This window comes from Guillardia theta, assembly GCF_000315625.1.
Source record: "Guillardia theta CCMP2712 unplaced genomic scaffold GUITHscaffold_38, whole genome shotgun sequence".
Taxonomy (NCBI): domain Eukaryota; class Cryptophyceae; order Pyrenomonadales; family Geminigeraceae; genus Guillardia; species Guillardia theta.
Window position 1 is genome coordinate 360,192 of NW_005434636.1, and position 12,943 is coordinate 373,134.

General features: G+C 53.9%; 3 protein-coding genes across 3 annotated transcripts; 1 reads left to right on the plus strand and 2 right to left on the minus strand.

The window, feature by feature from the left end:
- Positions 1-2,701: 2,701 nt before the first annotated feature.
- GUITHDRAFT_109285 (hypothetical protein) lies at positions 2,702-3,301 on the plus strand (the record flags this gene model as incomplete). Its single annotated transcript, XM_005831786.1, has 5 exons — positions 2,702-2,713; positions 2,764-2,834; positions 2,889-2,943; positions 2,994-3,102; positions 3,159-3,301. The coding sequence occupies 5 exons, from the start codon at positions 2,702-2,704 to the stop codon at positions 3,299-3,301; spliced, it is 390 nt and encodes a 129-aa protein (XP_005831843.1).
- Positions 3,302-3,340: 39 nt separating this feature from the next.
- On the minus strand, positions 3,341-4,439 carry GUITHDRAFT_163467 (hypothetical protein; the record flags this gene model as incomplete). Its single annotated transcript, XM_005831787.1, has 7 exons — positions 4,272-4,439; positions 4,137-4,222; positions 3,878-4,075; positions 3,712-3,833; positions 3,567-3,656; positions 3,448-3,521; positions 3,341-3,394 (listed from the first exon to the last, which is right to left on the minus strand). Exons 1-7 carry the CDS (start codon positions 4,431-4,433, stop codon positions 3,344-3,346), a joined length of 783 nt encoding a protein of 260 aa, XP_005831844.1. The 5' UTR covers positions 4,434-4,439.
- Positions 4,440-10,638: 6,199 nt separating this feature from the next.
- On the minus strand, positions 10,639-12,900 carry GUITHDRAFT_71925 (hypothetical protein; the record flags this gene model as incomplete). Its single annotated transcript, XM_005831788.1, has 3 exons — positions 10,639-10,871; positions 11,505-11,703; positions 12,499-12,900. Coding segments are annotated over 3 exons (834 nt in total), but the record flags the coding sequence as incomplete, so codon positions are not given.
- Positions 12,901-12,943: the final 43 nt, after the last annotated feature.

The window sequence follows — 12,943 nt, forward strand, 5'->3', positions numbered from 1 at the left end:
CTCTGTTTCCTTTCTTTTGTCCATTTCTTTCATCAGCTGTTCCATCATCAACAGAAATTTGCAGAGTTTTGAGCATAAACTACCATATTACGCGTCATGATCTCTCTTTCTTCAGCAAGTTGACACATTTCTTCCGCGTTAATCTTCACTTTGTCGGCGAGGTTTGCTCTCTCCGTCATCTCTCTTGCCATTTGCTCCTAAGATTCAGGTCGTGACGATTCTCTCTCATCCAATATTCCTTTACCGCCAACTTAAAGTGATGGGCAATGTCCGAGAGCTTCTTGAGCAGACTATCAAAGCTGTCATCGTAGAACTTTTTCTCTTGGTCGTAGATTGAAGCTTTGAGCTCTGCATTCTTGCGTCTGTTTTCTTCTTCCATCTTTTCTGATTTCAAATTATCAATTGTCTTCTCGAGAGAGATAATCTGCAACATCATTGTACAGTCACCTTGACTTTGAGACCCAAACACGAGCTGAGGTAAAGATTTACCTTAGAATGCAAGATATCAAGGTCGTTTGACCTCTGATGGTTTTCACTGATCGGACTATTGAAGGTCTTCTGCTTCAAGAATTGCTGACTCTCTTTTCTCGGGCTCCAGCTTTCCATTGACTCTCTTCTTATCACAACAGTTCCTGCTTGCAGTTCAGACCCTCGTCCTCTTGTGAACAGCTGACTTACTTTGTTGCCCATCGTTTGATCTCAAAACAAGTTCCACCGGAGATTCATTTCTTCTTATCAAGATGTCTCGAAGTGCCCTCAGATCTAAATTTCTGCATTGATGGTGAGATGCTTGTCCAACGACCCCATGCACACACCTGCAGTTGTAACCATCCGCAAACATCAAGATGTCGTTCAGAAACACATTGCCACATCTCTCGGCAGGTCCGTTCGGAAAGATCTCAGTGACCTACACATACTTACAACCTTCATCTGCTTCCCCTTCGCCTCCTCCATATCCTCCTCTCCTCTCTGTACCGTTGGCCATGTCGCTCCATCCCATTGCACCTTCTCGAATGTGATTCCTATACCCGCCATTCCGGATGTGTTGCTCATGTTCGGCACTGAGATAGCGGTTCTAGAGCGCCTGGTCGGCGAGGAGGGCTGAACATCGATCTGCACCTGCTTCACTCCATTCTTGATCGGGGTTGACATCGCCGACGTCCTCCGCGGCGACTCCATCGACGCCATGGCTCGCCTTTTCCGGGGAGAGGATGTACCCTAGCCTGGCTATGTAGGGCAGTACCGGCGGTACCAGTGGCAGTACAAAGTTCCGGTACTGCCTTTCCGTCTCCTCGTACCATCTGCCGGACCGCCTCAATCAGATTTGCCTCCGATCCACCGGTACTATGGTACTGCCGCCGCTGCTACCGGCCTAGTACTTGCAGTAGTGATGACTGAAACTTCGAGTGGCCTCTCGGATCGGAGTTGAACTTGCCCGGCGTCGACTGACTGAGAGTCAGCCCGGCCTGCCGCGGGCCGGCGAACTCCTGTTCAACGGTTTGTCCTCGTACTCATTTTTGACTTAACCTTGAGTAAACATGCCACGCCGGGTCCTACTAGCCTACGGTTTGAAAGCCGCCGGGGTCGGCCCGGACTTCCGAGCCTTTCAATGCTCGGAGCCCGGGCCGGGCGCCGGGGCCGGCGGCCGCCCCCCCCCAGCATGAAAATGCACAATGCATTGAGTAAAAACTTTAGTACGGGATTCAGTTGAGTTATCCTGGAATTCAAAAAGGCGTGTCGGGATTCAATTTCACTGCCGTTGTTGGAGATGCAGCATAGAGGCCGATCGCCTTCCTCGTGCTTCTCCATTCAAGAGGATACAATCGAGACAGTGTCAAGCATAAGAGAGACAGGTCTACATCGAGAAGATGTCGAGGCTTCATCTTCAACATGCAAACGGAACAGAGACATTTCTTGTTTGCACGTTGCTGAAGTATGCAGTCATGTATCCTCTCATGCGAGAAGGACTTTTCAGAAGGCTCTAAATCAATGGAGGTTGCAGGGATTCCTGCATAACAGAAACATCGTTGTCTTATTGCCAATCTTAACATCATGCTTGCTCTCTTCTTGTACCGCTAACATGATGAATGACCTGGTGACTTCAAGTCATGTTGAATGTCACGTGACGACGAGAAATGCAGCAAGAATAAGCAAACGATCGAGAATTTCTGGTTACACTCACATAAATTCACATGTACAATACCTAAAACTCCTGGAAAAGAACAAGTATTGGGAGAAACTCAATCTCAAGCCGGAACAAGGAATTTGCGAAACTAGCACATTCGTCACGAAGAAATTCGATTGCAGTAGCATTTCTCGTAGAAATTTGTTTGGCAGTGATACAGAACAGATACCTGGCACAGATCAAATTAAAATTGAATCACACACCGTCGATGGCGAGATATACGAGGGATTTCGAAATGAAGTATTCCTTTCCACCAGACGAGCAGCCATATTTTTCGACTTCGACAAAACTTTATCTGCCGACCACATTCATGACCTGATGAAGGCGTCTCGCAAGGGATTATCAGGTATTTTTGTATGAAAGTCATCGCATTATTCTAATTCTTGGTCAGGTGTTGACGTTACAAGGGCATTTGGGGGAATACAAAGAGTGAAAAGACTAGAAAGATTCCTTTCTGGACTTTCATCTTCCGGTGCCATCTTGCATATCCTTTCATTGGGGCATAAAGAAGAGATCATGGAGTCTTTGGTACTCTTTTACTGTGGTACTTGGAAGAAACACTTACCTGGTTCCTACAGAGAGCGGTTGGACTTGACCATATTTTCCCTTCAACGATGATCTACGGCTGTGATGAGCTTCGTTTGAAAAGGTGATGCAAAAAAATCATCCCTCGCAACTGGAAAATCTGACTTGAGCATTACAGGTGTGCAACCAAGGCTCAATGTGCCCTCCAAATTGCCGACAGCATGGGACTGAAGGTGAACGATTTCCACACCTGGGACGAAACTATCTCACTATGTCATATCAGGCTAGTGACGTGCTGCTTGTGGACGACGATCATGAGCAACTGGACAGTGATGAATCGTTTCAAGAGGAGAGTTCTTCGTCCTGCTGTGGAACATACTGGGTGCGATCAGGTAAAGCGCTTGCATTCATGTTGTTCATATGGCCCACCTCATTCGGTTGCCGATAGGTCAGGGACTGTCTGACAGGGACATGGCTGCTATCGGTGGAATGGTTGCTAGCAAACTTCGAGAGAAGGACCCTGTCTCTGACACTTGCCAACCTGTTCACGATCTTAATCGTGAGAGACCTTTGGGCTTAGTCGATGTTTGAATACTTGTTGTACAATACTATGTAAAATGTAACATGTTCGAGCTAAGGACATTTGCCACTTTCATACAGCATTCCATCCACACAAGCAGTGCTCTGAAACAAACATTACCACCTTGGGGTAACCATATTCAATACCAACGACTTACGATGTCATTCTGCCTCAACAAGGCAGTTTCATCAGCTGATGGGGCAAGAGGATCTGATTCTCCAACGATGGCAGCTGTAGCAGAGATCAACATACTTCAACTATATCATGAAGACATACCTGCAAGTTCAGACTGACTTGTTTCTAGGTTATGTGTGTTTCTCGCCTCTTCAGCCCGGTTCTCCCCATCTTCCCTTTGCCCGATCTCATCTTGAGAAGGATCAAGTAAGCCGATGATTCAAGCTACTGTGAAGCTGCTGCTCACCAACATATGCAGTGCTCCGCTTGATATCCTCCTTTAACAAGTCTCCCTCGTCATCGCGCTGGTTTGCCAACTTGTCTTCGTAGTCCACTTCATCCTGAAGCGATTGACGATGCGCTTCCCACCTAGAAGGAATAAGTTGCCTTATAGTTTGGAGCTTGCAAGGCACCTTCCAGATCGCTCCGCCATGTCCTGATCATTCTTTGCGTCTTCCACGGTAGCAATCATATTTGCATATCTCTCAGCGTCATCATTTGATTCCTCCAGGTCGCTGATTTCTTTTTTAGTGTGCTGGTCTTCAAACTTGGAGTCCTCATCAAGGTCCTTCTCTGCTGCTAAGCTGTGCCCATCCACCTCCGTATGGAATCTGCAAAAAAGCACATAACCAAACTTGATTGCACGGAAACAGTCAAAGAAGAGACACGTACGAGAGGGGATCTTGAAACCCTTCCTGCCCTGTTGATGGGAAGCTATCCACTGCTGCCTGGGCCAACACATTTTGAGCTCTGAGTATCTGCGATCTCAACCTGTAAGCTGCAGGCAAGCAAGAAGTGGAGCTTTACCGAAGCTTGCTTGTCATCGTCAGGACCGAAGGGACCTCCGTTCAGCTGCTCTAGTTGCGTTCCCATCCCTCCATCCTCAAGCACGAAGATCACAAGCATTATCCCTGCCATCGCCCCTGCCACAGCCGCGACACTCGCCGCTCTCCCCCCACGACGAACCATTGCCTCTTCGCCTCTGAAAACGGAAATAACGGATAATCATTGTTACGGTTGAGTTGTAGTCCTGCCCGGCCGGCCCGGGGGCCCGGGGGCCGGCCGCCGCGGCGAGTCAGTGTCAGTGCCAGTCGGCAGGACCATGCGGCTGTCTCGACTCTCCTGATTGTCCTCGTACTGATTTTTAACTCAAGTGACTCAAAGTCGGGGAGATGTTTGGATCGGATTGAGAGAAGACATTGAAGGGAATTTGGAGGCAGTCAAACAGTTCATTATGGTATTTAGCAGAGTATTTAGCCCCTCGGCTCCTCCCCGAGCGGAGGTGTTGTACTCATCATCCTGGGCCACTCTCGCTGCACATCACCTACAGGTGTTCCTTCCCTTGGGCCCCGCCTTGTTCTTTCCCGAGTTCCCTCCGCTTCCTCAAGCGCGACTTGCTGGGCTACTCTCCCTTGCTCCTCTTTTGCTGCCTCTACGAGAGGACGGGGAGACCTTAGCCCACGAGAAGACCTTCTCTTGGGCTTCATGGCTGGATCTGTGCCGGCCACCTCGGCCTGCTGCTGCTCCTCTTGCTCTCTAGCGCCTTGCTGAGGTTCTTCGCTGCCCTCCTGCTGCGGTTCTTGTGCTTCCTCCACGGGAGGACGGCGAGATCTGGTCCCAGAAGACCTCCTCCTGTGCCCCCTCACCTGCTCTGTCCTGCCCTCCTCCTGTTGCTGCGGCTCTATATACCCCCCGTCTACTTCAGGGAGGACAATCCTGTAAGAGCCCACTTGACGAGCAGAGCCTCTGCTGGCCAAAGTTGGTTGAGCTCCGCCTCCCTGCTCCTGCTCCGGCTCCTCCTGCAAGAAGGACGTGCTCGGCTGCTGTACCTGCTGCGGCTCCTCGCCCTCAACTGAAAGGCCCTGAAAAGAGAGGGGTGTCTCGCGAGGAGAACTTTCCTCCTTCTCCTCTTGGACCGGCGGCACATCTCCGACGGAGTGTGGCGGGAGGCATTCAGCCTGTGACTCGAGCTCTGGTTCCGACTCGCTCTCCTCCATCACCTCAGCAATTTGTTCTTCCCAGATGCGAGCAGGGTAGAGCGCGTAGTTCTGCATGGCGCTATTGATCCTCTTTTCTCCCCTCCTTGATTCCTGCGGAGCGAACAAGTGAGAGGGAGCGTTGCAGGGTCATGTACAATCACCATTGCTGAGAGGAGGGTACGGAGTGAGGTCTTGGTGATAAAGAATCGCCAGACACGTTTGATGACATCTTCTTGCGCTACCCACAAGACGACGGGGAGAATGAGGATGAGGAGGTTGACGACGATGATGATGGCAGACATGGTTGTCTCTTCGGTCTCGCCAGTGATAGGCTCGTTCAGACGATTCTGCATGCTGCAAGAAGACAATCAAGAAAGGGAGATGAAGAGATGGAAGGAATACCTCTGCACGTGAAGGATGATTCCATCTGCATCAAGTGTCAGACGTCAACCACAAGGAAACAAGAGATCGTTACAGAAGAGCGTCATCGTTTGTGTGAGCAGCGAAAGCTGGTAGAGGGTGTTGAGGCGACGGTTGATGAAGGGGCGGAGGTAGATGGCGAGCATGAGGGACCAGAAGGCCACCACACAACCTGCCGCCACCTGCTGGGGTGAGTCGGGGTAGATGAAGCTTACGATGCCCATCATGAGGAACCTGGAGGGCAGGATTCGTGAGTGAGGAGCGACACTGCATCGGTGACTTGACTCACTTTCGCATCATGTCGACGATCTCAAAGTACCAGAAGTCAACCTGAAGTCATGTCAGTTGCAAGAAGTTGACCCGACGCCTTGTCACCTTGTAGGCCTGGAAGATAAAACCTGCCTGATGCACAGCAACCTTCTCGACATTGACCAGATCGTCTTCGTCCACCTCCTCTTCCTCCTCCTCCACCTCCTCCGAGGCCACAGACGCTGTGGACGAGAGCTTAATAGCCTTGATCTTCATCTTGCTCTTCTTCTCAATCAGCTCATCCTGCGTCATCCATCGGCAAGGAGGGACGGCGATCTTCCCCTGGTGCAGCAGCTGCTTGCCCAAGAGCAGCACAGCCTCCTTCAACCGGATCTCCTGCAGCCTGATAACAAGCTCCTCCAGGGGCATGGGGAACTTCGATAGCTCTTTCCTCTTCCCGTAGTAGGCGCGAGCAGCGATCAGCAGGTTTTGCTTCCTCTGCGACCTCTCCTCCTCGGCGGCCTGAGTCCACTCCTTCTCGCGCTCGATCCACTCGAAGAGACGGGCCGGTCCTCCGGGATAGCTTCTCCTCCATCCGGGCAGGAGAACCCAGTCGTAGACGAGCGCCTTGAAGCCCGTCGGGCCGCGGGCCATGAAGTACCGGAGCCAGCTCTGCCGGAGGAAGCCTTCCTGGATCTCTGACGTGTCGATGATGCCCTCGCCATCTTGTCCTCCGTCCTCCTCCACGTTCATGATGTCGTCTGGGATGTCGTTCAGGTTGTCAACAGCGATCTGGATGGGATCGAAATCTTCCTGCTCTGCCATGTCATCCACTTCACATGAGTCATCTGCAGCTTCCTGCATGTCCATCAGCTCCTCCTCTCTCTCGTTGTCCAGCCTCTCGCAAATGTGCCGCACCCACAGAGACTCCTGGATGCGAAGGTACAGGCTGATGAGGTTGAGTTGCTGCTCTGCCACTGCCACATTCTTGGTCGCCCTCAAAATGATCGAGCTTGTGTCACGGTTGAACATCTTGCCGACAAAACTTCCTTCCAGAGGGATCTTCTCGCAGCTCATCGAGAAGTAGCAGCAGTAGGTAGGATCTTCTTCGTCCTCGTCCTCGAACCCAATGTCTTTCTTGGACGAATTCAGTGCCATGTTCTGCTCTTCCACTTGTTTCTTCCATCGGCCTATAACCTCCTGACCCTTGAGGAGGAGGAGCCTTGCTTCGTCGAAGAGTTCGTTGTTGATGAACAGGATGCACTTGTTCAGGTCTTGCCCATCATATCCGTGTGGCAGACGATCGTTGAAGGCGAAATCCGGACATCCTTTGATCCAGGATATGGCACCGGAGCACCACTTGATTCTCTTGATGAGCAGAGCCTTCTCGTTCTCATGGTACCCCTGCTTCCTCTCCAGCTTCTTCAGCCTCATGGATACTTCCGTCCGCCATCTCGTCAGCCCCGCGATCGTCACATCCTTCACTGCCTTCCTCGCCTTGATGAAAGTTGGCTCTGACGCCTCGGGGTCTGACTCCTTCCGCAACCATTTCTACGACATCATACCATCAGTCCCGTTCCCCGCACCCCCAGACAGCAGCTCACCAGTCGCAGGAAGTCCTGTCCTTCGCTCTCCACCGGGCTGTCGTGCCACCACCTGCGGAGAGAAGGGTGAGGGAGGAGAGGAGGAAACGTTTCGTCCTCACTCGTATTGGAGGATGGCCTCCAGCTGGCTGGGAACCAAGTTGTCAGTGATGAGGAGACGGGTGCGATGGCCGTGCTCTTCGAAGAGCAAGTCTCCGATCTTGACGGTCAGCTCCTTGCTCTGATCGTCCTGCTCCGCCCTTGTCTTGAACTCCTTGAGCACCTCTATGAACAGCATGTTGTCTTTCTTGACCTTGGCCAGTCTCGGGACCTCGTGGCGCCAGAGGGTCCACATGAAGAATAAAGGAAGTCCGATGGGGTAGGCAAGGAAAAGGAGGATGACGCGCCAGAAGACGGCGCGATGAGGGTCTGAGGTCGGGCAGGGGATGTCAAAGTCCATGAGGAGATACTTCACTCCCCCAACGTCCTTGCACACAAACCCTGAAGATGCAAAGATGGCCAGGAGAGGATAGACCAAGAAACACCTGGAGGAGACAGAAGAAGAGGAGGGAGGAGGGAGGATGGAGGAGAGGAGGGAGGAGAGGAGAGAGGAGAGAGCGTGAGTGTTTGAAAGATACACGGTCATCATGGCTTACCAGAAGAGCAGCCAGAACCAAACTCTCTCCTTCACATGCGCGTTATACTGGTTGACCTTCTCCACCTGCTGCTCCAGCTCCTGCGCAGTCATCTGAGGACTTCTGTTCACCAGGTCAACCCGAGCTCCCTCCTCCATCGAGCTCGCGTCCCTCCCTCCCGAGCAGGTGATCAGCTTCAGGACCCACTGTAGGTTGATCTTGAACACGCAGAGCGGCTGGAACTTATCGGCCACGATGCCGGCAGGGGTGACTTTCTTCAAGAAGAGCAGCGGAAGGAGCATGCAGACCCCAATGATGATGGGACTGAGGCCGTAGATGTTGATCTTGTCGTAGTAGTTCATGCCGGCCAGCAGGCAGTGCATCCCTGAGAATGCGAAGAGATCGAATCTAGAAGATGAAAGTTAGAGACGCCTTCTTCCTCCTCTGAGGACTCACTTGAACGCTGCGGCAATTCGGAAGGAACTTTGGATCCGGTCCGGCCATGGAACGGTGTAGGAGTTTGCAAAGGAGGAGGTGACCTTGAGAGCAAGACGTCAGGAGGGAGGAGAGGAGTAGAGGCAGCGGGACCTGGAGGAAACTGATCAACAACCTGAGGTACTCCCACATCCTCTTGAGCTTGTAGATGATGCGAGTGAGGGGAGTGACTTCCTGTGACTCGCGTTTCTCCGGCTTTGAGAGTCCCAGGAGCGGGCGGATGATGAGGATGTACCAGATGATGATCAAGACGAGGATGAAGATCGCCTGCCCCAAGTTCTTGAGGTTATTAAAGTTCCCATGACATGGCTTGCACTCAGCTCCTGGGGTGATGATGTCAGAATCCTCCTCCTCCTCCTCCTCCTCCTCCTCCTCCTCCTCCTCCTCCTCCTCCTCCTCCTCCTCCTCCTCCTCCTCCCGTCTCATCCTCACCGTAGGAAGAGCCGGCAAAGAAGTATCCTGGAGCACACAGGGCGCACAAGACGCCTGTGCGTCCCTTGGTGCAGTTGTTGCCAACCTGGCAGGCGTTGGGAGAGCAGCGGTAGATAGGGATGTTAAGAGACGCATTCCCCATCACCCTCCTGCTGCGTTTGGAGTCGAGGGTCCAGAAGCCCGGGCGAGCGATGAAGGCGCTGCCGCCAGGGCATTCGACCTTCTCTGACTGACACTGAATGCACTTGGACAGCACGTCGTTTGCCGAGGTGGCCACCTGGACCTGCTCGCGGTAGCTTGCGGGGACGGGGCTGTAGTAGGAGCGGGGGCAGACGACGCACTCGTCAAGTTGGCTGGTATCTTTGTTGCGGATGAGGATGTAGCCTGCGGGACACTGTTGGATGCGCAAGACGCCGTTCTCCCACTCCCACACAGACCCTGACACCAGAGGATACATGTAGATGCCGTCGCAGGAGGCGCCGACGGGGCAGGCAAGGCAGGCGCCGGTGCTGTTGTAGTACTCCACTTCTGGCAAGCAGACCTGACAGGTCCTCGTCTGACAGTTCTCAGTGTATCCGGCCTTGCACTTGTACTGGCATGTACCATCGGTGTAGCCTCCTGCAGTCACATACACGCTGTTCGCCGGGAGATAGTCTGTAGAGCAGGGCCTGCAAGTTGTGTCCTCCTTGGCTCCAGCCTCGCAGACAGGCTTCCAGTTCCCGACCGGGCACTGGGAGGCCAGCATGCATGTGTAGCAGTCCAACAGTCCTGAAGTGTTGCTGAAGCTGCCGGCTGCGCAGGGTTGGCAAGCAGTCCTGGGGCCCGAGGATCCGGGAGGACAGGAGCAGCTGGAGATGAATCGGCTGCCCGGAGGAGACATGGAAGTCGAGGGACAGGGCGAGCAGGACGACTGGCCGCTGAGGCCGTTGAAGGTTCCTGCAGGGCAGTCCACGCAGACGCCTCCTTGCGAGAACTTCCCTGACCCGCACAGCTGGCAGGTCCTGTCAGGAGCAAGACCGTAGCCCGAGTTGCAGATACATCCCTTCCTTGAGCTCCCTTCCTTGCTCTGCGCGTTAGGCGGGCAGTTACTGCAGATCGTCGCTCCTCCATCCGCAAACTTCCCAGCTGGGCAGATGGTGCAGGCGACGTTGTCCACCAGGGACTTGAATCTTCCTTCCGGGCACATCACGCAGCCCTGCACGGTCTGGTTGTATCCAGCTCCAGCCTTGCAGACGCATGTGCTGATCGAAGTGCTGCTCGTGTACAACGTTGTACTCAAGTCTGGGCAGGAGGTACAAGCATCGTTGGACCTCATGGCCTTATACGTTCCCATGGAGCAGCCGAGGCATGTGGCTCCCACCAGCTCGAACCCACGGTTGCACTCACAGTCCTTGACCGAGGAGCTTCCTAAGCGATTTGCGAAGGAGTTCTCAGGGCAAGTCAAGCAAGTCGTCGACCCTCCTCCGCTCTGCTCGCTGTACGTCCCGGCTGCGCAGATCTGGCAGACAGAGCTGTTTGCTTGCTTGGAGAAGGAGCCAGGGCCGCATGAGAGACATTTCTTGCTGTTGGCAGTATCAGAGTAGAAACCAGCTGCACAAGCGTAGCAGGAGCCCGCTGACTGTCCTCCGCACCCCACACGGGCAAACCCTGCAGCGCACTTCACGCAAGCTCCGCAGGTGGTGGAGGAGCCGTTGACGACGACGAAGGAGCTCTCGCAGACCTGGTTCTCGCTCGCCAGGCACTGGGCATCGGAGAGGAGGGAGCAATTTGACTGGATGCCGACGGCTCCTGAGCAGTCGGAGCAGGCGGCACATTTGGAGGGCAGGAGGGGATTGTAATATTGCTGTCTCGGACAAATGGGGCTACACTCGCCAGCGCAGGAGTTTGTACTGTAACCGAAGTCACACACCTTGCAAGGAGAGCATGTAACAGAGCCTGCGGTGGAGAATTTCCCCGCAGAGCAGGCAAGGCACTCCAAGTTGTCGATCGTCCTGTTCTCACGGAAGTTCTCCTGGCACTTGCATTGGGTGATGGAGGTTGAGGACACCCGGTCCGTGAGGGAGTTTGCTGGGCATGACTGACACGGGCAGTCAGTGGCAGACTTGCAGCCTGAGTTGTACTGGCCGATAGCACACGCCCTGCACTGACCGCTGACGGTGCCGTAGCCGTTGACACATGTACACATCTCCGACGATGTGCTGGCAACAAGAGAAGTTCTGTTGTCCCCGCATGACTTGCACTCTCCACGGGAGACCGTATCCTTGTAAGTGCCGACAGAGCAGGGATCGCAGGTCCCGGTCATGTTGTTGTACGTGTAGCCTCTGATGCAGAGGCAATCTTCAAACTGTGTGCTCCCAGCCTGAAGGGTGATAGAGAAGAAGGGGCAGAAAGAACACTCGTCGGGCCCGGCCTTGTCCTTGTATTTCCCTACAGGGCAGATGGTGCACTGGCCCCCGTCGAAGGTGAAGCCGGGAAGGCAGGTACACTGCTCGGATGTCAGGCTGCCGGGTGGGGAGGTGGAGTTGGCAGGGCAGAGCGAGCAGGCGGCGTTGGAAATGTCGCCCTTGTACGTTCCAGCACTGCATATGTTGCAGAGGCCGTCGGGGCCGAGAGTGTACCCGGCGATGCAGACACAGTCGTCAGCAGAGGTCTGGTTGGTGATGGTGATGCTGTTGGAGGGACAAGCCTGGCAGGAGAAGTCAAGGCAGCTGCTGGCAGCCTCGACATCCATCAGGTGAGCGATCATCCTGGCAGAGAAGGTGGAGTCGTAGTTGGTGGTCAGGCCCACAAACGTCCCGCTGGCGTACGTGGACTTAAACGTAGACGCGCACTGGCCTGTGCCCTGGAACATCAAGCTCAACGAAGAGTTTGCGGCGACTGCGCGATGAATCCTGACAGTCTGCGAGGCCTCCAGGGACGAGACGATGTTGCAAGAAGCGTCAGAGACGTTCGATGTCTCCAGCGAGTTCGAGCAGTTGGTCATCATCACGTCAAACTGCGCAGCTAAGGAGGATGAGGATGGGCCGTTGGCTCTCAGCACAATCAGAGTCCCTCCCCGCCGCACGTAGCTCCTGATGGCGTCGACCTCCGATGGGGGCAGGTCTGCGGACAGCGGAGGAAGGAGCAGGACCTTAGGGTTGAGGGACTCAAGCTGAGATGCGTTGGAAATCTCCCCGAACCTCGTCGTGGCGATGTTGCTCTTCAGCTGCTCATAAGTTGCTGACATGTACATGCTGTTCACGTATGCCATCGCAAAGTTGTTCATGGAGAACTTGCCCTTGGCGCAGGACTGGCAGGTCGAGGAGCCGGTCTGGTAGGAAAATCCGGCCTGGCAGGAGCAGTACTCAGCCCCTTCCCACACGGACAAGGTGTTGTCTGGGCAGATGGAGCAGAGAGAGTTTCCCGTCTGGCTCTTGTAGTATCCTGTTTTGCACGGAGAGCAGGTGGTACTGTACTCGTATCCAGGGACGCACAGGCACTTCGACACGTCCGTTGCTCCTGAGGAGGAGACCGACTGGGCTGGGCAGGACTGACAAGCATCGTTGGAGCGGGTGGACTTGTACTTGTTGGCAGGGCAGGTGACGCACTGATTGCTGGTTGAGTTGAAGGTGAAGCCGGGGTCACAGAGAAAGCTGTAAACCATGACCTTGTACAAATCGTTGGAGGGACCTGAAGAAACATCATAA